General features: G+C 50.0%; 1 protein-coding gene across 2 annotated transcripts; it reads right to left on the bottom strand.

Annotated features, from left to right (window-relative positions):
- Positions 1 to 435: 435 nt before the first annotated feature.
- On the bottom strand, positions 436 to 23,723 carry SDHA (succinate dehydrogenase complex flavoprotein subunit A). Of its 2 annotated transcripts, none has more exons than XM_082382957.1 (15): positions 23,578 to 23,723; positions 17,771 to 17,857; positions 16,615 to 16,776; positions 14,576 to 14,719; positions 14,017 to 14,181; positions 13,252 to 13,400; positions 12,479 to 12,603; positions 10,753 to 10,921; positions 9,731 to 9,926; positions 8,906 to 9,077; positions 7,013 to 7,131; positions 5,594 to 5,705; positions 5,301 to 5,431; positions 3,183 to 3,296; positions 436 to 1,914 (listed from the first exon to the last, which is right to left on the bottom strand). In XM_082382957.1, exons 1-15 carry the CDS (start codon positions 23,638 to 23,640, stop codon positions 1,828 to 1,830), a joined length of 1,995 nt encoding a protein of 664 aa, XP_082239083.1. In that variant the 5' UTR covers positions 23,641 to 23,723; the 3' UTR covers positions 436 to 1,827. The 2 variants fall into 2 exon arrangements, with proteins under 2 accessions (XP_082239083.1, XP_082239082.1); XM_082382956.1 differs by having other exon boundaries at positions 17,771 to 17,860; positions 23,578 to 23,722.
- Positions 23,724 to 23,727: the final 4 nt, after the last annotated feature.

Raw genomic sequence — 23,727 nt, 5'->3', positions numbered from 1 at the left:
ACACTCCCACCTAGTTTACTAAATGCCCTGGCGTCTACTTCCTCATTATACCCACTGGCAGGGATAAAGCGGTCTGAGGCTGTCAGCAGTCTTTCCGCCAGTTATTTTCTCCTGAAAACTACCTCCTTCGTATTTGTTAGACCACATCATTCCACGCCGGTGGTTTTCAACGTGTGGTCCCTGGACATGTTAGGAATGCAAATTCTCAGGCCCAATCCCAGAACCTACTGAGTCACAAGTTCTGGGGCAGGGCTGGGAATTCTTTAACGAGGTGATGTTGATGCAGTGAAGTTTGAGAACCACTGCATCAGGATTGCAAAACAGTGATCTTGAAATTCCATCATTCCTTACTCATTCGTCTGCGGAATTCCTCTGTAAAGTTCCCTGATCAACTAGGTTATCATGAATTGCAATTTGTAGAAAAAAGGCAGGATAATCATTTCATCATTTTCCTTTAATTGTCCATTTTCAGTGTCAGGGTTAGTGCCCTAGTTACTTCCAAGAGTGACCAATAATATTTCTTGTTCGGTTACTTTTGGCTTTCTAAAACTATCATTATGAATTCAGTTTTTAATATATTCCATCTGTTTCAATCAGATATGGCCATTGTTGTTTGGATTGGTAAACATCCAAAAGCTTACCATCATACTTTCTCTGCAAAGCCGTGGGAAACAGGGACTGAGACACTGTGGTGGGAATGCAGAATGTCACAGCCCTTTTGAAGAGAACTTACCAGCATCTAACAAAACGACAAGTGCATTTGCCCTCTGACCCAGCAACCCTACTTCTAGAACTCCACTTCGAAGACACTGGCTAAGAAAATGACTTCAGTTACTCACTGTGGCATCAACACAAATGTCCTGCCAGGGGACAAGGTACACTCATGCGGTGGAGGAGGATCCGGCCACAGGATGAGTGATAAGGAAGGACCTCCAGGATACGCAGGCAAGGGGCAGGGCCGTCTGTCTAACACAACAGAAATACATACTTGCTTTCTGTTTTCTTAGGACACTGACTAGAAAGAAAAACAACAATGGGTCCTGCGGAGGAGAGAGAGGAGAGCATGAGGGATGGTTAAGGAGGTGAGCTCTGAACACAACAGGCTTTGAAATCATGTCAATGCTTTACATATTTACAAACTTTAAATTTTTAAAGGCAATCCCTAAACTAGAAAAATAGAATCTGAAACGAATGAACTCAATTGCCTCGGACTGGATTCTACAGAAGCCGACCCTGAGACAGGAACTTGGAAGGTGGCCCCAAGCAGCATCTGCATGGAGGGGGAAAAGGAAGAAATCCATCTGCACCCACATCAGTTTCATTTAGTAGTCGGTCATTTAAATACTTCAGGACACACGTTCACATATTAAACCATTTGCTTGCTAAGAACTCGGAGGAAATGTCTGTTTTCTTCATTTGCTGTCAGGCACCAAAATTCATTTTCACTTCAACATACACTGCAACAAAATTTCTGGATTTTGATGCAACAGAATAAAAAGATAGTCACGTTTTATATTTCAGGTCAACAAATATGCCTCAGGTCAAACAGTATGATTTTAAAGGAACTGGGAAATAAACGCAAGTTTGTAACTTATGTTTCATCTAAGAACTGCGCCCAGTTTTATTATTTCTCAAGAATGAAGCAGGGATAAAGGCAAGCTGAACACTTTCTGGCTGTTGATGACTGGCAAGCTGCTGGCCTCTGGTAGGAATCTCTGTCAAGTGGCATCCTCAGTCACTCGAGGACAGTTTAAGAAGGCAGTTACAACATGAACACGTGCACGAGCTATTATACATAATTACAAGAGCTGGTAAACGCCGGCCTCCTCAGTAGGAGCGGATGGCTGGGGGGACAGCGGCGCAGTCAGCCTCGTTCAGAGTTCTGTCGATTACGGGTCTGTATTCCAGGGAGACCTAAGAAAGAAGAGTCGGTGATGCGTTAGTGCACAAAAACGTACAAACAACCCTCTTGGATGCTTTTGGAAAATCAACCATAAAAGCAGATTTGCAGACAAACAGGAACTTAAAAACAAAGGTATTCACGGGAACATTTTTCAGTAACAAACTCGGGACTGACTATGTAAATCCATGTATGGAATACAGCAATTAAAATAACACGGTACCAAATTCTCAACGCTTTAAACTAAAACTTAAACTGAAAATGCTCAAAAAGTAGGTGAAACCTTGTATGTACTGTTATCCTTTATCCGTAAATTATGTTTGTATTTGCAGTTTTTCCTACTTCTAAGTGAACATTTATATACATACGAAACTTGAAAGAAATATTTCAAAATGATAATAAAAGATTTCTCTGGTGAGCTTATAAATGTTAATTTTCTTCCTTCTTCTTGTACTTCCTACACTTTCTAAAATGAGCATGTATTTCTTTTACAATCATAAAAAAACCCAAACACTACAAAATTAGGCTTGTATTAAGAGGATCGTCTGACTATACACTGTCAGAAAAGAGCCTACATGAAGAACTATGAAAATTGCTGTCTGCCTGCAGCACTAGGCACTCTAGAAGTATGAGGACACAGCACAGCAAAACTTCTGTAAATCCAGATAGACAATTAAGACTATCCCTTAGGGAGCTCTGAAAAGCTTACACTTTACATCTTAATTATTTCTGAATCTTAATGCCGAGCAGAAAGGCCAAATGGGTGAGTTATGCTTTGCTGGGGTAAGACCGACGGGGGCCCCACTGCTCTCTCAGCTGGTGGTTTCCGGGACCCTGCCTGCCCCCTGCCCCTCGCAACTTGTTCCCTGCCCGGGGAAGCTTAAGGGCTGAACAGCATCCCCCGGGCTTCCCTGAGGCTGCGTCCAGGTGGTCCAGTCAAAGGGAAGGAGGGGAGGGGTGTCTTCCCGCCCCACCCCCATCCCTGCCCGCAGCTCTCTGTGGGCTCAGAAGCTCCGTCTCCTCCCCTACAGCGGGCCTCTGGCACTGGCACACCCCTGCCCGGCACCAGCGCAGTGGGGGCGGCACTTGTGAACCACCGGCCCACGCGGGGTTCCGTTTCCAGGCAGAAGCCTGACTGTGCCTTTTCCGTGGCGTCTCAGATCGGCCCACAGTCCATTTAGACCCATGCTGCTTCTCCCAGCTCACCAGATGCCGACCTGCGTAACACGAGGGGCGGCCCGCGCGCCATGGCACACGTGAGCAGAACCCGCTCCCCACGTACCTTCCCAGTCGTGACGTCCACGCAGGAGAGCGTGTGCTTCCTCCAGTGCTCCTCAAACGGCTTCTTGTGCTGCCCCTGGATGGGCTTGGCGTAATCATACTCATCAACCCGCTCCTGAGGCCACAGAAAGTAAGTTTATTTCGGAAAGTGCCGTCAACAAACATTCTACACAGCAAAACCAGAAAACATGGCAAAACATGGGAAACTCATTAAAAAGATACACGAGCCTAGTCTGACATTAATCCCCCAGATCCCACTCAACAAGGAGGCCTCCATCGTCCAAGCGGACCTCGTGCAGAGCCAGGACCTTCCCAGTCCCAGCGCGTCTCCAATTCCCACTGAAACCGCGTGCGCAGGTCTGACGTGGGAGAGCGCACGGCTGAGCACCACACGCAGAGGAAGGCCGTGAGACGCGGGGCCCCTCGGCCAGTGGCCGGTCCTCTGGACGCACCCATGGGCCCTGACTGGTGAGCCGTCAGCCCTCTGGACGTAGAGATGAGCCCCTCGCTCTGCGCTGGCCCAGCCTAGGGCCCCTCCCCTTTACTCATCCCATCTCCACCACGGCAGTCTGACAAGGGCAGGCCCCGCGCAGCACGGCTGGGCAGCAGGCCGCAGCACAGTGGGACCCAGAGCTCCGCTTCTGCATGTTCTCGCTACAACTAGCTGATGGGTGTTGGAATTAAATCGATCTTCTATGCACTTAAAAATTTATCAAATACTTTTCCTGTCTTTTTGTTCCGTACTCTTGCAGAGTTCGACTTTTTCTTTCAGCCTTTTTTTTTTTTAAATTATTTATTTATTTATTTATTTATTTATTTATGGCTGTGTTAGGTCTTCGTTTCTGTGCGAGGGCTTTCTCTAGTTGCAGCAAGCAGGGGCCACTCTTCATCGCGGTGCGCGGGCCTCTCTTGTTGCGGAGCACAGGCTCCAGACGCACAGGCTCAGTAGTTGTGGCTCACGGGCCCAGTTGCTCCGCGGCATGTGGGATCTTCCCAGACCAGGGCTCGAACCCGTGTCCTCTGCATCGGCAGGCAGATTCTCAACCACTGCGCCACCAGGGAAGCCCCAGCCTTTTTTATTTAAATGTTCTAATTTTAGCAATTATATTAAATTTTTCAAAAACTTTTAAAGAGAAGCTGAATGCTGCTAAGGGATATCTTGCACGTGGTAACAGTAAGACACACAAAAGCCTCTTCAAATAAAACCCAAAACGTCCAGCTACTTGGCAGTTTCTGCGGAGTGAGGCCAGGCCTCCTGCCTGGGGCGCTGGGGCAGGGAGCGGTCCCTCACGCCTGCACCTGCCCCTCCGGGAGGGAGGGACGACCCCCCGGGTGAGCGGGCTCTGCCTGCTCATCTGCAGTGACGTCCCGGCCGCCGGGACCAAGCACAGGCTCCGGGAGAGGCTTCCGGCCTCGGTGCACAGGACGAGCGGGCTCGCCGACCTCCTCCTCTAACCGAGCGCTCAGCACGTGGGATCCAGCTCCAGTCAGTGTCTCACGGTGGATGGAAATCCGGCTCCTCTCGCTCAACCTCTAGCTGAGCCACCCAAGCACCGCCTCGGACCAAAGCCTCTGTGTCCACCACGGGAAGGCAGCTCAGCTCCTGCTAACGTGCCCCATCCTGACCTGGACTGCCCCCCAAACAACCCCTTCCGTGAAAGCCTTAACTACCACATGCCGAGTACTCTTTTCTGCAGAATCTGCTAAGTGAGCTCTGCATAAAAACCAGTTCATTAAAACAACGGTGATCCAAGATGAGGCTCCATAATCCTTTCCCAAACCAGGGGTGGGTCTGAAACAACGAGTTACTCATCATTTCCAGTCAGTAAGTGAGCACTTCCAGGCAACAGGACCCGCTGCACACTAACCTTTGCCCTAATGAGGCTGAGAGACGCAACAGCAGATACTGATCCAAAGCCAGAGAAAGGTCAAACTAGTACTGAACACGGTGAGAACAGAGGTACGAAGGTTATCAGAAGAGAAAAAGCATTCGTCTCAACTGGCTTGTGGGAAATGCAGAGAAAACGCCGAGAGGTGAACGCAGAGAGCACAGGGTCAGGGCTGAGCGGTGGCGGCAGGGGTGGGCGGGGGGCGGGGGGGCCTGGACACGAAGGCGCACCTTGAAATCCTCCCTGGCGTGAGCGCCGCGAGACTCCTTCCGGGCCTCTGCTCCATAAATGGTCTGCAGGGCACAAAGCATCAGGTTCTGCAGCTCCAGGGTCTCCACCAGGTCGGTGTTCCAGACCGTTCCTGGGCACACAAGGCAGCCGTCAAAGACAACAGGATCCAGCCAGTGTCCACTCGGCAAGGACGGGTGACGTCAGCGCTAAACGGGTCGGGCTGCGCCCAGAAGCAGCCCGCCCTGCAGACACCCAGCAACGACCGTGTGCAGGGGCCCGAGGAACCACTCACCCCTGTCAAACGTCTTCAGATGCTTTAGATCTCCATAGAGCTGGCTGATCTTCTCACAGCCTTCCCGTAACACGCTTCCCACACGGAACACTGCGGCATGACTTTGCATCGACTGTAATACAAAATATTTGTAAGCTTTTAATCCATGAGGAAAAGTCAGGCCAAGAACTGTTAAACCTTTAGGGTTTTTTTCCTATGCATTTCATTTTTTGTAAAATATGTATGTAAATAGAAAAACTAGGAAATTCAGACTGTGAGTCTATTACTCTGAATTTTAAAACGAAGTTTCTTTGTTTGTTTGTGAGAACTTAAAAAACCTACCCTTTAAGCAACTTCCAAACGTACAATACAGTAACATTAACTACAGTCACTATGCTGTACGTTACGTCCCCAGGGCTTACTTTCATCTGGAGACTTGTACCTTTAGATGCCCTTTCTCCATGCTTCTGTTCCTTTACTCCTGCCCCCTTCCTTACCATCCTATGAGGCCTCCCCGAAGCCCAGTCTCGTTTGAAAACAGAACCACAGAACCACAGTCCTATGAGAATGGCCATATTCACCTTTTCCCTTTTGGTGGTGTCTGTGTGGATGGCCCAATGGAACCTTTCAGGATGCAACTAAAGCAAGGGGCTTCACTCCAGAAAATGCGCCCACACAGAAATTCTTGCAAATAATTTCAAGTGGATAAAGGTCTCATTCATGGACCAAGAATCCCGGCATTAAAAGAATTTGATTGATTCCTAGCTGTTTTATTTACTTATTTATTTTATTTATCTAGAGTAGTCAACTAGTACTTTTAATTGACCTAAACCTGTGTTAGCTCATGCAGTAGCCACTAACCATGTGTACCTACATTTAAACTGAAATTAAATAAAATTAACTTAGACTGGCCTCATTTCCCATGCTCCACTATCACGTCAGAAATACGGCGTTCCATCAGATGTGCTGATGCAGGTGACTATGGCTTCCGCATGCCTTCCACACTCCCCCTCCTGACCTCATTCAGGGGCATCAATGGGCCCAGTTTAAAGACATTTCCCAGAGCTGCCGTTAAGTAGGTGTGATGATGGGATTATTCCTCAGCAACGAGACGTGCTGGGCTTGGGAAGCTCCCAGCTGGGAACCGAGCTTCTCGGACCTTCCACTGTCCCTCCTCCTTCAGGCTGGGACAGAAGACCAGGGCCAGAGACGGTCTGAGGAGGGAAGCTGCACCAAACACCGAGCACGTTCGAGAGAAGGCCGAGTGCTGATGCTGCAGAGTCGCTGTGCCTGCCCTGGGCCGCCCTCCCCAGCCCGCAGCGTGGAAAGCACACCCTTTTATCTTACTCAGGCCTGAGCACGCCTCCGTGACTCAGCAACCCCAGTGCGGGGCTACCGACACAGCTGGCCTGCTCACCCAGAGCGCGTCCAGGCTCCTACCTTCTGCATGTTCAGCCGTAGTTCCGATGTTCTTATGCTTCCATTGGCAAATCTCAATTTGTCAAGATTCATGACAGATTCTTCCCCAGCATTTGGTTTAATCAAGGGAACTTTATCTCCTTTAAAAAAAAAACAAAAAACCCCACCAAATGTGTGTTATACCCTTTCAGGGAGTTTGGAAAATGCATGCATAACCTGAGCTAATATTCCACCTGGCCCACTCTATCCCTGAGGAAGCATCCATTGACTTGGGTAAGAGTAAAGAGTAAACAAAAAGACAAAACTTCTGGCAAAAAGTTGGTGTCCAATAAGTAATCTCTGAATGAACAAAACAGAACCCCTCTCTTAAGGTCAAACATTAGATTTATGCAAACAAACCTTGCACCGCTACTCTGTGAGGGAAAAACACTTCATCCTCAGCCGTTCTCATTCTGCCCAACCCCGTTCTGGTTCTCAGACCTTGTTGGGGTGGTGGGCGGGGTGCCTGGCTGGACGTATTTAACAGCCTCCTGCTGACCCTGGCCCTGCACCCTCTTACGTTAACCTCAAGATTTTCTGTTCTTGCCTTTCTAAAAAGATAAAAGCTTTAAGGGTGTTTAAGCTGTTTTGGGATGACATGTTTTTAAATATATTTTCTGTAGAAGGTAACACACACAGGTGTGAAATACAGAAGACAAAGGCCTGCAGCCACTCTCTCTCCAAGGCGAGACCTGCCCAAGCTCTTCTAGGCAGGCGATTTTGCTAGCTTTTGTTTTCAATGCTTTAAAAAACGATCATTCCGGAAAACGGAGTTTTATCCTTAGGTGCACCATTCTACAAATTTTAACACACAGACTCCTGTAACTATCATGATCAGACGATAGAATTTAAGCATTTTAACGTTTAAAATAGTCATACTTTGGGGAAAGTAGTGGGGCAAACACTTTTCCTCTCCTTTTGTCTTTAAAAACTAAAGCGTAACGAAAGTGTGATACCACTTTTAGTGCAGTTTGCTGGTTCTGACAAGCAGAGCTGCGTCAGCCCCACCGCAAGTGGACCCAGGCCCTGGTGACCACCCACCGTCTCCTGCCCCAGCTTCCCTTCTCCAGATGCCACACAAAAAAATCGCACACATGTGGCCTCTTGCGTCTGGATCACACAGCCTGACAAAGATCCACCCGCGCTGCGCACGAGTGGGCACTCTGTTCGTTTTTAATGCTGAGTTCCAGAGGTTTTAAACGCGTGCATGGATCCTTCAGATAGAAAAGTATTCTCAAAAAACTTCCTTTTTCTCGCTGTCAAAGAAAGGGAACCTCAAATTTTCTGCTTTGCTCTAAGGGATTGCTACTGGGCTCCGGCTACAGCAAAATGAGCACTAGAGCTGTTGTGGGACTAGCACATGTATCTTTTCCTCGACAGATGATTTTAAGTTACCACAAAAGAAAATCACTGATGGAAATCCATTCTCTCATTGAGGGGAGAGAGCTGTGGCCCAGTCTTCTATTTTGTTTGCATTAACTCCTCCCTTTCTCCCTTAACAGATTTAGCTACAGTTTGTTTTTAGTATTTTATTAATTTTCTCTAAGTACCAAAAAATTATACGTTCATTTATACCTGCCATTTAAAACATTTCCTTGGAGATAATTCATACCAGACAAGCAGTATGTGATAAAACCCTATTAAATAACACTTTCCCAATAGTGATTTTTCTGAGAACGTAATGACTGCAAAAAAACCTGACTAAAGTTACTCTTCTAACTGCCCCACCTACCCTGTGTCTAGCCTCTGGTCTATCACCATAAAAATCTCTGACCTGCTGTTTCCTCACTTCCAGGGAGAGAAAGCCAGACCCCCGCTCTATGACCGCGAAGCAAAGCGTCCTGCAGCAGCCAGACTGCTGGAAGGAGTGCGTACCGGGTCTGCAGGACTCTGCGATGCTCAGGGCGCACGCCCGGCCGAAGACGACCAGGTCCAGGAGCGAGTTTGCCCCCAGTCGGTTGGCACCGTGCACTGAGGCGCAGGCAGCCTCCCCACACGCGTACAGGCCGGGCACGATCTGATCCTGGCCGTCCACGTGCTTCAGAACCTGGGGAAGAAGACTAAGATTACGGAGCGTGGTCTGCTCAGCCCCCCTTCCCTATAGCGGGGGGTCGGAAAAAGGAGAAAAGGTAAAAACTGGACCTACACCACCTACAGGGAACCCCCCCAGACACTGCCCAGCCTCCTTCCCCGGCCCCCGTCCCGAGGTCAAAGGACCCCAGTCCCACTCCTCACACCCAGTAGCACCTCACCCACCTCCTGACGTGCCCCTGCACACCCACTCCGACGGTGGGCTCAAAGCAGGGGAGCACGGTGGGCGGAGGGCATTAAACGGGGAGGTGGGGGACTGGAGTCCTAAATCAGACTCTTACAACAGTGCCACCCACCTGCCCGAGGAGGGACTAAAGTCAGGTGACTAAAAAGCTCTTTGTGAGCCGCAAACCATCCAAAGGTATTAACTGTAAAGAACACACAGGTTACAATTGATAACATACAACCATGCAGGAAAAACTGCAGTTTGACCTCGTGTCTGTGACTGTTCACTGAGAAGGCATGAATCGGTTATCAGCGGTTACTTGAGGCGTGAACGCAGAAACCGGAGTCAAGCCAAGGCCCCTGCCCTGCCTACCAGACTGCCCAGGACTTCCGAGGGAGGCCCTGTGCACGGGGCCTGCGGCGGCACGGGCTCGGCACCCTCACCTGCCCCGTGTAGTTGGTGGGGATGCCGCCCATGTTGTAGTGCACGGTGGGAAGCACGGGAATCGGCTCCTTGGTGACGTCCACACCCGCGAAGACCATGGCTGTCTCTGAGATGCCAGGCAGGCGCAGAGCCAGCTGTTCAGGGGGGAGATGGTGCAGCTGCAGGTACACGTGATCTTTCTCAGGGCCACAGCCTCTGGTGAAAAAGGACATCGCGCCATGAGGTCGAGAACAGCAATCCGGAAACCGTGAGGTCACAAGATCCTTGCAGCACCTGAGGTTCCACACACTTTGATCCTGGAGGAAAGGTTCCCTTCATTAAGGCCACCTTTCCATGGCGTCTCTGCTCAGCACCCACCACGTGCCAGGGTAGACACCAGGTGGTGGGATGCAGCCACGAACACGACGGAAGCCCTGCCCTCGCCGGGCTCCCCCCTGAGGGTCGGGAGGTCACAACTTGCCACATTCTCCTTGGTGAATGCATTACAGGGGCCTTTCACACCAGATGCTCCAAAGAACCACCTGATTTCTCATTTCTGTGTGCGAACGTGATGCCTCCAGAGGCCACGCCCCCAGATATTTAACCAGTGTCACCACAGCGGGCACGAAGTCAGGCACTGAGGCCTCACGCTGCTTCACTGAAGAACAAACCACCCACCCACCTTGAGGGCCCCAAGCACCCGGGAGTGCAAACAGCATACCAGCGGAAGCTCGCGCACTAAATTCAGGACAGGGGTGTGTCTTCTCCCCCATACTGTCTGCTTCTGTCACACACTCACTCACACACACAAACCATCTGAGACGGACTTGCAGCTAACTGGCTAAACTTCTCAAATGCAGAGATCCTAAACTGACAGACAACAGTCAGAGGTAACTGCACGTAGGCCTCCGGGGTGGGCAGGGTGCTGACACTCAACACAGAAGCCCCCCAGCCCGTGCTGAAATGCAGACACAAACCACAGCCACCGGAGGGGCGGGGCGTGCAGACACGCGCAGACCCCTCTGGGGACAAGCACACAGACCTTCCTGCACGGATCTCCAGGGTCATGGAGCGGGAGACGACGTCCCTGGACGCCAGGTCCTTTGCGACAGGCGCATAGCGCTCCATGAACCGCTCGCCTTGACTGTTGACGAGGATGCCTCCCTCTCCACGGCACCCTTCCGTGATGAGACAGCCAGCACCGTATATGCCTGCAAACGACGAGCTCATTAAACACGTATAACCTGAGGGCCGCTGGGCCGACGTCTCACATGCAGATGTTTTTCCCCAGATACTTCGGGAGGAGACAGAAAGGGTGTGCAAAGAGCACCGCACGCACGAGGAAGTGTGAGAGAGGAAAAGTTAGGGCACAGCACGCTGCCGCGGTATGAAGAAAAGCAATGACCAAGCTGCAGAGCAGACAGGCCGGCTGCGTGGACGACGCAGCTCTGCTCAATACTCCGATTACAGCTGTGCTTTAAACTCTCAGCGTGACAAAGTTTATGTTAAATATCTCGGTTTTAATTGTTACTAAAACCTTATCAGGTTTTAATTGTTGAACGTCCTTTTGCACCATGAAATTGCATTGGCTCCCGTAGGTACAGAAACCAGCTTGGAAATTTGGCATATCAAGTAACCAAACAACAATACGGCAATGATCACTAGAGCCGATACTTAGGTTGCACCCGCTGTGTACAACTCTAAGTCTCACCACAACCCTGTGGGATGGTCCCCCTCTTCCGAGACAAGCCCACCAATATGATGCTGGGAGACGCAGAGCCCAAATCCAAATCTGGCAATGGGAGAGGCAACGGGAGAGGGGAGCTGCGCCCTGATCTCAACTGTCCCTCTACGTAACGAGGACAAGGGTGCCCAGCACCGGGTGTTACACGTCCATCAGCGTAGTTTGAAGGCTGTCACTTTTATTAGTGCACCAAAGGGTTACCGTGCCTTTGAAACAAGATGTAAATTCCTGTATCTCATCTTTCAGTTTTCCTAGTTTCAGTGGCCATGTCTTCTGGTGGTTTATTTCTCATACGTTGAAAAGGAAGCAAAGGAAATGGAGCTCTAACTATAGAGGGAATTCAGAAGTCTCAGACATTTTACTGGTTAAAAATAGCAACAAGACTACCACCTAATACTTTTTTTTACTCCTCATCCCTGCCCGGGTCAGAAAGAACATACTGGCAGAGCAAAGAGAAAAAACAGGCCCTGGTCTTTAGTACTGTGGCAGCTCCCCAGCTGACAGATCAGTCACCAACCCAGAAACAAAGTTCAGGATGGATTCGCCAACTCCCCTCCCAGGCCCCCTCCCACGTTCGTGCACTCATCACCCTCCCCTGTGGACATCTCAGGGCCCCGCCTGCGGGGCTCTGTCACTGTGGCAGCCTGCCATCTGTCTGTGCCACTTCTCCACTCAAGTGCATTCCCTCTGGCTCTACTGACTGAGGCCCTACCGTGTGCTGGGCGCTGCGAAGACAGCGGTAAATGAGACAGACCTGCCCCCGCCTCCCGGGGGGGAGCTGACACCCTAGTCGAGGAGAGGGACGCCGAACAATCACTGCTTCACGTCTGGCTAAGTGCGCCGAGACAAGGCCTCGAAGTAAGACGCTGGCCTCCACTGCCTTGGGGGACATAGGGGAGAATCTCCTCGGGGAAGTCACGAGTTAGGATGTGAGATACGAGAAAGCAAGTGCACGTAACTGCAGAGGAGCCTTCCCACAGGTACCGAGCACCCGAAAGGCACAAAGAGCCTGATGCCATCCTACCTGTGGGGTGGAACTGAACAAACTCCAGGTCCTGGCAGGGAAGGCCTGCCCTGGTGATCATGGCAGTGCCGTCCCCGGTGCTGGTGTGGGCGGAGGTGCAGCTGAAGTAGGTGCGCCCGTAGCCTCTGGAAAACAGACAGGCCAGTGGAGAGGTGACTGCACAAGCGTCCCGTCAGGCCCTCCTTCTAATGGACTCGAGTGGGCCACACAGCCCAGGCAGCACCTCTGTGGGCGCACGTGCACACGCTGCCCTGGGCAACTGGGACGGTGGCCTCGGGGGCAGAGAAGGCGCTCTCGCTTGTACCTTAGGGCACTTCTGTGCTAGGCAACTGATTTCCCTGATAAAAATGTATAAAATAGTAAAATCTAAAAACATTTATGGATGCACTTCTTAAAACGGTTAAAATAACAGACTGACAGTATATAAGATGGAATTTACTTATTTTCCTCCCGTGAACAAACAGCACTCTTCTACCCCAGAAATCAGCATAAACACAGCATCCCTCAAAGCAAAGGAGACGCTACTCCAGACAGCATCAGACTCTCCAGGCCTCAGCCTCCTCAAGGGTCCTCCCAGCTACGAACTGCTGACACTTTCTTGCCACCGTGAGGCAGGTGCTGGTGTCGCCCCTCAGGCCCCCAAAGCTACCCCTTGCCGGGTGAAGTCACAGCCTGCGCCTCAGCCGTTACTGCACGACACCCCTATTCTCATTAGAATACATAAACTCAGCTTGCCTGCAGAGAAGTTGGACACGACAAAACCAGACTCTTACCCAGTGGCTACAACAGTGTTCTTTGCTCTGATGCGGTGGATGGACCCGTCTTCTATGCACAGAGCAATAACGCCTCGACACTCCCCGTTCTCCATCAGGAGGTCCAAGGCAAAATACTCCACAAAATAGCTGGTATCGTATCGCAGAGACTGAAAAAGAAAGGAAAACCATCAAAAAAAGGGATCCTGCGTTTGCAATTGCGCTGTTAACGCTAACAGATTGGAGACCTTGATCTGGTGTGGGGCACAGGGGTCAGGCGGACCCTAGCGGAACACTGGGCTGGAAAAGGAGCCACAGACTTCAACCCACGGATGACAGCGCTGATGCCGTCGTGTGACAACTCAGCTGTACAAACAACGCGCCCCAGAAGAGGACGCCGTACGCGGGACACACCGCTCAGCTCTACACAGCCCGAGAGGCGCCAGAGGGGCAACGCTGGCCTCCGCTCAGCGCTGCTGCGAGAGCTGCGCCCGCGGACCACGGGGTCCCGACTTCCACCAGGGCGTGCCGCGCGGCGTCTGCCGCCACACGGCCACTTAGTCCAAGTAAAACAGAACGCTCAGCGCGTCTGTAATGATTATCGATTGAAGTTCTTAGAACAGATACTTTCAAAGTAACAGCGAGCAAGTTACTCTGCTGCTCAGAAAGCGACCCCCGGGCAGAGAGGCTGGCACGCTGACCTGTCCCCGGGGTGGCCTGCTTCCCCCGTCGCCACACGCCTGGCCTGGCCGCCTCCCACCACCCCGTGCACCCAGGGCACCTTACCCTTCCATACAAAGTGTGCAGCAGCGAGTGGCCAGTGCGGTCGGCCACGCAGCAGCAGCGATGGGCCTGCCCGCCTTTCCCAAACTGGAGGCTCTGTCCACCAAAGGCACGCTGGTAGATCTTCCCACCTTCAGTTCTGCTAAATGGCATGCCGTAATTCTCCAGCTGAGAAACAGAAAAACACCTAGTACCTTAAAGGGACCAAGACGCTCGTGGCTAACTCACACTAGAACCTCAACACAAACCTGAAGCCCAGAACACACACATTCTACGGAGAGCTCGGCAGCGGCAGAGGCGCTCTCCCGTTAGAGCAGCTCGCTGCCCACCTGCCGGCCGACCACTCCCACCACACCCCTCCTGCACGAGACGGCCGGCAGGGACGTTACCTCCACCGCCGAGGCCGGCGGGGACGTTACCTCCACCACCGGCCAGCAGGGTCGTTACCTCCAACACCGAGGCCGGCAGGGACGTTACCTCCACCACCGGCCACAGGGTCGTTACCTCCACCACCGAGGCCGGCGGGGACGTTACCTCCACCACCGGCCAGCAGGGTCGTTACCTCCACCACCGAGGCCGGGGCCTGCTCCGTCATGTAGTGGATGGCATCCTGGTCCCCCAGCCAGTCGGAGCCCTTCACCGTGTCGTAGAAGTGCCACCTCCAGTTGTCCTCCTCCATGTTCCCCAGGGCGGCGTTGATCCCTCCCTGAAACGCCAGCAGCCCCGTGAGCTACAGCAGGCTCGCCTCCCCACTGCCTCCCGCCCGCAGCCAGATTCGGAAAAAGCCAGCTACTCGTGGGAGACGGTCAGTGAGCGATCTCACCGTCCGGCAGACTCCGAAGGGCATCTCCTCCCCCTGCGACCTAGAGACAGGGCCCAGTTATGGATCCCCCAGCCTCAGGCGCCTCACCCATGAGAGGGACACAGAGCCCAACCCCTCGGGGCGTCATCTGGAGGGTCAGCCGAGGCTCCTCAGATGAGGCTTCTTCCTGACCAAGCCCGGCATGTAAAAGGGATTCAAATCTAATAGCTTCACGACAAACGTTCCCAACGGTACTGGAATGCACGCGTTAAAGGCAGAAGCGCTTCCTGCCGAGGGCTCAGAGCCCCAGCCTGCCCCTCAGAGTCACAGAAATCGCAGTACAGGGACAAACATTAACACCCGTCCAACCCCCCCACCCAAATTACAACTGCACGTCTCTTCAGATAATCTTTCTCACAAGGCACGTTCCCTAACTTCCCTTTCTCCCAATTGTCATTCAGTCGTAACTTTTGAGTCAAGCACTCTCACTGGAATTTCTTCTCCAGTTGTTGCTGCTGCGCCTCAGTTTCATGTTATGTTTGGCTACCACTAAACGAGTCACTAGCACAGAGCAAGGAACCTTGGACAGACACGCACCACGAGTCACCACGTTCCTTCCTTCCTCCCTCCTCCATCCCCTCCAGTCGTAAACCCAAACACAATCCTGATAAAAAATGTTAAGTACCAGGGCAGCAGAATGTAGAAAGCTGGTTTAAAATAATGCAGAAACGAAACTGCCTTCCAAAGGGGTTATATAAATTTATATCCTCACCAGCAATGTAAAATAATGTGTTTCCCCATAGCCTTGCCAACAGAGTTTTGTCAAACTTGGAGTTTTGCTAATCTAGTAAGTAAAAAATAATATCTCAATAAATAAAGAAATAATACAAAAACACGTGGCCCAGTGCATGCAAAAATGCTGTTATCCTTCCCCCAATTAAACCTTCTTTTCTCCAGAACTAGCATTCAAGTTAAGCTACCCTTTTCTCATTCTTTTTATTGTATTACTATTGCACTACCTGAAAACTGTATTTTTTGCAATACCGGTCAAAATTATCTGCTTATATCTATTCTTGCTTTTAGACAATGAATTATCCAAGGATATTTATTACTCATTCTTCAGTTTAAAAAGCATAGCTTTCGAACAAAGTATCTAGGCAGTTTAGTGCGTAAAGAATGTGGCTGGACCCTGAATATAGCTGTTCCAGATGTAACGGTGATGGGAGCTCTTATTGCTTCGTAGAAAGTCACCACATCCTCTGTTGTCTCAATGAGGAAATGTGTTCAAATACCAGAAAAGACGGTCAAATGTGACTGTAGAATACTACCTGTATACCAGCTGGGCACTACCTACAGTGTGCCTAGAGTGAAAAAACAAAATAATAAAGTCACATGATTTTCCACCATTTTCTTCTTCCCTAAATTCAGAGCATTAAGGCCACTGTTTTCTGTGCTGCAGCTTCACATCATCATCAGAGCTCGTCACCACCACTCGAGGTCTGCCCTGAGGTTCCGGCAGATACAGAGCGAGCCCACAACAAGCTTGTTCACATCGGGTAAGTGCAGTGAAGGAGATCACACCATGACGGAGGCGGGCACGAGGGGGCAGGACCAGAGCAGAAACAGGAGTGACAACGAGGCTCCAGGCAGTGGGGCGGGGGCAGGGCGGGCAGAGCCCTCCTGGCGAGTAAGCGCCAAGAGCAGAGGGAGCCCGGTGGGGGGCGGCCCGCGGCGGGAGAGCGCCGGGCTGCGCAGTGCCTTGCAAGCACCCAAAGGACGGAGAGAGCCCTTTCTCATACCTGGGCTGCGACAGTGTGTGACCTGGTGGGAAAGAGCTTTGTGACGCAGGCCGTGTTAAATCCTGCTTCAGAAAGGCCAAATGCAGCTCGCAGGCCTGCCCCTCCGGCGCCGACCACCACTGCATCGAATTCATGATCCACTACTGGGTACTGCGTAGAAATCTGGAAAAGAAAAGTCCCCCTGTCAATCCCTGGTTCAACTAGGCCAGACCCTGAGGCTGTGGTTACGGTGAAAGAGAGTCATTGCCATGCCCAGAGGGCCTCCATCCTGTGCTGGTACTGCACGCCAGGTACAATGCAGTAGTCACAGCAGACGTGGTGGGCTCACCCTCGAACTGAAAGAGGCCGGCAAGCAGCTTTCATCAATAGCAGAGCACCTATCCCACGGAGCTAGGGCACCCACCATTAGTTGAAAGGCCAAAAACTCAAAGTAGGGGACCACAGATGCAGAGGAAAGCTCCACCACAAATCAAAATACCAGTTCTAACTATGGTTTTTCTTTGCAATTATCATTTTTACTTATCTTCTCTTTTTACATTTATACCCATATACATATACAAATCTAAGCTTACAACGTAGTATAGATCATGATTTGAAGCTTCTCATGAAAACACTGCAATGTTGCTTCATTTAGATAAGGACAGTCCATTCACCTGAGTGACCATCCAGGAACCAAGGACACAAGTCTATTCCAGGTCCATATGGTATTTACGACTGAGAAAGTGCCAACAAGCATTCAGTAACTACTGTGAGCTTATGAGACAGAAACTTAGAAGCAAATTCAGTTTCTCCCACAGAGAGGAGAAGGGTCTCGTAAACACAAAGGAGCGCAAGCCGCCACACAGGCCTCCGCCGAGCAGGGCGTCTGTCACCGTCCACTCCAGTAAATACTGTTCATCTGACATTTGTATTTCATTATGTTTTACTTAAAGTTTAATCTGGCTTATAGATAGTTAAGAGCTACAAACAAAAAAATGTTAATATCTAGGCTTATATTTGTACTATAATTAAGTATTATTACACTAGAAATAATGAGCATGCATTAGAATGAAAATTTTTAAAGTAAAACCTGTGTTACTCAAATACATTAAAAACTGGTATAGAACCCTACTCCGTTAAGTCAAAAAAATCACGTATAACAAAGTCATGAACTTACTGCATCTGAAACTTTAGCGGACGACCTCTTACTGCTGTCAACGGTGAAGTGAAAACTGCGGGCTCCTGTCTGCAATGCTGCTGGCTGCTGCTGAAACACAGATGGGGCACTAAGTGTCTTCACGGAACAGGGGAATTGTAATTCAAACTTCCCTTCTAAGTCGTCAACCTTCTTATGTACCCAGGTGCTTCCCCTTTTTTCTAAAAAATTAATTAATTTATTTATTTTTGGCTGCATTGCTGCGCGCGGGCTTTCTCTAGTTGTGGTGAGCAGGGGCTACTCTTCGTTGCGGTGCGCGGGCTTCTCACTGTGGTGGCTTCTCTTGTTGTGGAGCACAGGCTCTAGGCCTGCAGGCTTCAGCAGCTGTGACACATGGGCTTCAGTAGTTGTGGCTCGCAGGCTCTAGGGTGCAGGCTCAGTAGTTGTGGTGCACAGGCTTAGCTGTTCCACGGCACGTGGGCTCTTCCCAGACCAGGGATCGAACCCGTGTCCCCTGTGTTGGCAGGCGGATTCTTACCCACTGTGCCACCAGGGAAGCCCGCTGGTACTCTTTCACCCAGAAGCCTTACCTGGAACCCTCCACTTTACCCTGAAGGATAAGGCAAGGGCTAAGGACCCAGGGCAGGCCCAGGAGGCGAGGAATTGGCACCCCAGCAAAGGCCCTTCTAGGTGAAGTCTGTTTCCAGACAGGACACTGACTCAGGAAATGACAAAAGGCACACTTTCACATTAATTTCTTAATTTATGGTACTTAGTGGAGAATGGAGAAGACATCTGTGTTGCCTAAGTGACAGTTTTCCAAAGAATGTAGTGCTTTTCCAGGATCCATCCCAGCCCTCTTCATACTGGAGCTCCCCTATGAGGTTCTGCGGTTCACTGGAAGAGGCGCGAGGCAGTGCATTGGGAGTGGGTGCTCCAGAGCAGGCTGCCACTGGGTGTGGTAATATCCCTTCCCTGAACACGTGAAGATTCAGGCCCAGAGATGCCCCTGGTCCTGCTTCGCCACTCTCCACAGCTGCACTAGGCTCAGCCCCACCCCTTTATCTGTCACACTCCACGTGCCGTCCCCTCTGCTAGGACACCTGTCCCTGGCCAGCCTCTACAACTACAAGTCTCAGCTCAAATGTCCCATCCTATAACCATTTACCCAAGAAAACGGCATTAATGAGATCACAGCCCAGCATGAGAGGCGACCTTCTTCATAGGCTAGCAATGGTCAGCAATTTAGGGAATAAGCTTTTCCATTCTGCTGACTGCATTTTACTAGACCACTGATGGAACAGTCTTAGAAATATCTTGAAGAACAGTTTTGGGAAATAAGTACATTCAACGATGACAAAAGGGATGCCTTCAAGTATTCTGCAACTGGAAGAGATGTTTCAATTCTGAGGGGAAAAGAAATTACGCTATGGGACAAACAAGTGGGGATTACAGGGAGGAGAATTACCAAATACAAAATGAACTCCAACTGAGCTGTTTGAAACTGGACAGACTTCCCTGTAAGTGAGGGACCCAGGCCGGGGCTGGATGGCCTGACCGACTACTCGCGAGGAGCGTCAGAGACGGCTCGCTCTAACTCTGAGACTGAGTGGCAGCCGACACAAGTATTGAGTTTACTGTAACAGCTCCAATTAAAAAGTAGTTTCCTGGGTTTTTAAGTAGATCTGAACTGATAGGAGTGATACTCCTGAATTCTCCATTTGCCATGTTAAGTACGTCTGTTTTTATTGACAAAACCACTCTTTCAGATATGAACTAAAAAAAGAAATATTTTTCAGCTGTATTATAATTTTTAAATGGTAAAATCATATTTTAACAAAAAACTAAGTCACTGAAAGAATTCTAATACAAACGTTCTTGAAAATTTCATAAAGTATAATATAAATACAGCTAATAGCACCAGTAAGAACAGTACATTTTGTGATGCCAAATTAAAATTAAAATAGAAACCGTGAGATTCCCTAAGTATTTATTTCTTCTTTCTAGGATGTTCACACACACACACACCCCCCACACGCACACGGTTAGCTTAAAAAGCAGTATCTACCGTAATGAAATCTTTAACAAATTATCATATTATCTCTCTGTGGAAAACAGTAACATTATTTTTTGTATCTAAATCCAATTTGGGGAGTGATTTTAGAATTTGGAGAGTCCAATTTTAATCCAATTTCTGTCTTTAGATAAAACTCGTATTATGTCAGTTATTAATGTAACGTTTTTTGAAGAGAAATTATCAAACATTTCCCAAGACGGTAACGAAAAAGAATGCAGGAGTCTACCTAAGGTAGAATTAAAAGAACACAGAGCTCTTAAAAGCATAAAAGTACAGGTGACTGAATGAGGAGGAAAAGGAGAGAAAATGTGAGAAGGGTAGAGATCCTGATGCCCTCCATCCAGCAAAGTGGTGCTGGGGGCGGTCCTCATCTAACAAAATACACCTGTGAATCATGAACAAGAAACCAATTTGTAAGCACAAGCTACACAATTGCAAAAGTAGACAACAAAGGATCTGAAGTGGTTGCATAATTATATTGGGAGAACTGAGGATGTGGGTAGCAGGATGGTTTAAGTGAACTAAATCCTCATTTACCAGCAAAAATCAATGTCCAAACTGGACAAAAATGCACCTGCATATCAGCTAGAGAAATGGAGGTAAAGAGCAGGGGCCAATACCAAAAACAATTCCAAACTGATTCCACTGGGGAAAAGGTCTGGGGAAGGAGGTGGTCTTACTCCTTTTCACTTATAAGGACTTCTGTACTGACATTGTTTTTTCCAACTATGTGTAATTATTTTCACTAAAAACTTAAAGGTTTTAAAAACAGAGGTGTTTAAAATACCATTCACATGATTACCAAGGGCAGGCTGTGAGCTGTGGGTCTGGCATGGAGGAGCGCCACACAAAGCTTTCACAGGTCACCTCACAGAACCCTCATTAACCCCACAGAGAAACCGAGTCTCTCCAGGATGCAGGAGGTCTGGACTGGGCCTGCCTGGCTGGCTCCAAATCCTGTACTGTCCCCACCATCTAGGGACCCTTGGGAAAAATCTCTGGGACTCCAAACTAAGATGAATATCCAGGTTGTACGCCAAAACTGAGCCACAACTTTTCAAGTGAACCAGGAAAAACATGACAACGGAATGCAGAACTGAAAGCCAGTGGCATTATAATTGTCCCAAGAAACAAAACGTTACTACAGTGGCCTAAATAATGTAAATCTAGATACACCATTAAAACATACTCAGAATGATACATTCAAAGAGAAGAAGTTGACTTATTCTAGAACAAGATCTTGTTGAAAATTGAAAAATCTCATCTGAAGTGAGAAGTTAAGCAACTATTTAAAGTTCTTGGTTTTACTTTCCCTTTCGATTTAACTATCAATACTTTGGAACAGTTGGTAAATTCTGTCAGTGCACTGGGACAACGGAAAAGGAAACAAAGGCAAAATAGGTTTGATAATTTTGTAACTTGAAAGCAGCTGTAAATATGACTTGGAAACACCACAGAACTGAACAAAATGAGATAAAGAAAAATTCTGTGGACTTTATTCAAATTATCCTCATCAAGGACGCTTTATGAACATTCCTCAGCTGGAGATCACGAATTCCTTTTTTTTAAAAATTTATTTATTTATTGATTTTTGGCTGTGTTGGGTCTTCATTTCTGTGCGAGGGCTTTGTCTAGTTGAGGCAAGCGGGGGCCACTCTTCATCGCGGTGCGCGGGCCTCTCACTATCGCGGCCTCTCTTGTTGTGGAGCACAGGCTCCAGACGCACAGGCTCAGTAGTTGCGGCTCACGGGCCTAGTTGCTCCGCGGCATGTGGGATATTCCCAGACCAGGGCTCGAACCCGTGTCCCCTGCATTGGCAGGCAGATTCTCAACCACTGTGCCACCAGGGAAGCCCCTTTCTTTTTTTGTTCTGCTAATTTGATGCTTTTGTTCTTGCCAATCTGAAACTCCAGTACACAGCTTGTGGACAGATTAATTTCCATAGACGGAAATAATTTCCAAAGCTATCTACATCAGAATAAAAACCTTTAGAAACCCAAGACCATCTTCGGTAGACCTAACCTGTGGTTCAACTTTGCTAACTCTACCTTGCCATCATGTTCACAACCACCTGCAAATGGGACCGTGGTGAAGATTCAAGGAGACAGCGGAGCACAGTGCTGGCAGCCAACAGCGGGTTCAACCGAGATCACTTCCAATCAAGCCAATAGGAAAGGAGAGGTTTATGCTCCAACTTGTGGTGCGCCAAACTTCACTCTTACTTTCAGCTAAAAGCTCACAGCTGAATTCCTCCCAGCTCAGCTTGAGGAAAGGACAGCAATATTTTCATAAAATGGCAAAGGGCGAGTGGTAGGTGAAGGGTGTCTGCAGGATGGAAAAAGGAACTCCCGGCTCCAGTCTGGTCTGAAGACAGACGTGTCAGCTCTTCCCCAATCACCACCACATACCAAATCTGTCATCTCACCTAACGATAAGGGCCCACTCAGAAGTTTGCTCAAGCTTCGTTGACTAAAACTACCCCACTGACCATGGACTTCATTTCCTGCTTGTGGACCCCCTGCTACAACTGTGTCTTAGAGCCCAAGATTTGGGGGCTGGGGGAACCTCTGCTCAGTAAGAACCAGCAACACATGAAAGCATTTAAAATGCTTTCTGGTGTTGGTAGGTTGTCCGACTAAACTGCCTCACATTTAACTTTTTTTTTTTTTAGAAACATCTTGCCTGAGTTAGAATTCAAGCTTCTTCTTTTTTTTTTTTAAGTTTAATTTTTATTTATTTATTTATGGCTGTGTTGGGTCTTCGTTTCTGTGCTAAGGCTTTCTCTAGTTGCGGCAAGCAGGTGTCACTCTTCATCGCGGTGCGCGGGCCTCTCACTATCGCGGCCTCTCTTGTTGCGGAGCACAGGCTCCAGACGCGCAGGCTCAGTAATTGTGGCTCACGGGCCTAATTGCTCCGCGGCATGTGGGATCCTCCCAGACCAGGGCTCGAACCCGTGTGCCCTGAACTGGCAGGCAGATTCTCAACCACTGCGCCAACAGGGAAGCCCCTAACATTAACTTTTAATTCCTGTATTTTAAAAAGAAGAAAACTGTGGGTATAATTACAGGCAGAAATCAAGTCAACATTGTTGAAAGCCTTGGTTCCCACTGGGACCTTTACTTTGTAATTAAATTACTAACTAGGAGGCTCGAGGAGTTCATGTAAAAGAACCAAATAACTAAATCCTCTAAATTCAGTGCTTCAATAAAAACCCCCAAAATCGACCCTGAAGGCCTCATTGTCAGGAGTGCAGGGGACAAGGTCCAGCAGCCAGGCCGCGGGAAGGCACATCCCGGACCGACCCGAGTGGGGCTAGCGGGACTCCGCAGAAAACGCCCAGAAGGACACCCGCCCCGCGTCCGCCCCAGTGGCTTTGCGGTCAGTGCTCAGGGGCCGCCGCACCACCCCCAGAAGCAAGGCCGAGCCTAGTGCCAGGGCTCCGCTCGGATCCCACCAGCCCGGTTCCACCGCGATCAGGCCGCCCGGGCCCGTCCCGCCGTGTGACCTTGGGCGGCCGCGTCCTGGAGCGCGTGCCCGGAGCTGAGCGGGCTGCCTCGGCCGTCGCCCCGGGCTCCTGACCGGGCCCCGGGAGGGGAGGGGTCCCGGGCGGCCCGCAGCGTCGTGACCTTCACCGCGCCGCAACCCGCCCAGCTGGGACAGAATCCGGCAGGCCCTCCCCAGCCCGTCCCGCCTCGGGGTCGGGGGCGCGGGACCCAGCGTCCGCCCTGCCCCACCCGCGGCGCCAACTCACCGCCCAGGTCAGCGCTAGGCGCCGGGCGCGCAGAAGCCGCGACACAACCCCGATCCCCGACATGTCTGCCCTCCACCGCCGTCCCGCCAGTCCCCGCGCAGACCGCGCCTGCGCACGTCGCCGCGCCCGGGGCCGACGGTGGTGGGGCGG

The sequence above is a fragment of the Balaenoptera borealis genome, assembly GCF_965194805.1.
Source record: "Balaenoptera borealis genome assembly, chromosome: 2".
NCBI classification, from domain to species: Eukaryota; Metazoa; Chordata; class Mammalia; order Artiodactyla; family Balaenopteridae; genus Balaenoptera; species Balaenoptera borealis.
The sequence above is the reverse complement of the archived record's forward strand: the minus strand, read 5'-3'. Positions and strand labels throughout refer to the sequence as shown.

Excerpts from the sequence above, each read along its gene's own strand:
- SDHA (XM_082382956.1), bottom strand. The coding sequence starts at position 23,640 with ATGTCGGGGATCGGGGTTGTGTCGCGGCTTCTGCGCGCCCGGCGCCTA. Across the intron at positions 14,720-16,614 it reads CACACACTGTCGCAGCCCAG|GGAGGGATCAACGCCGCCCT; the intron begins GTATGAGAAAGG and ends CTGGCGTTTCAG. Across the intron at positions 3,297-5,300 it reads ACGCCAGGGAGGATTTCAAG|GAGCGGGTTGATGAGTATGA; the intron begins GTGCGCCTTCGT and ends CTGTGGCCTCAG.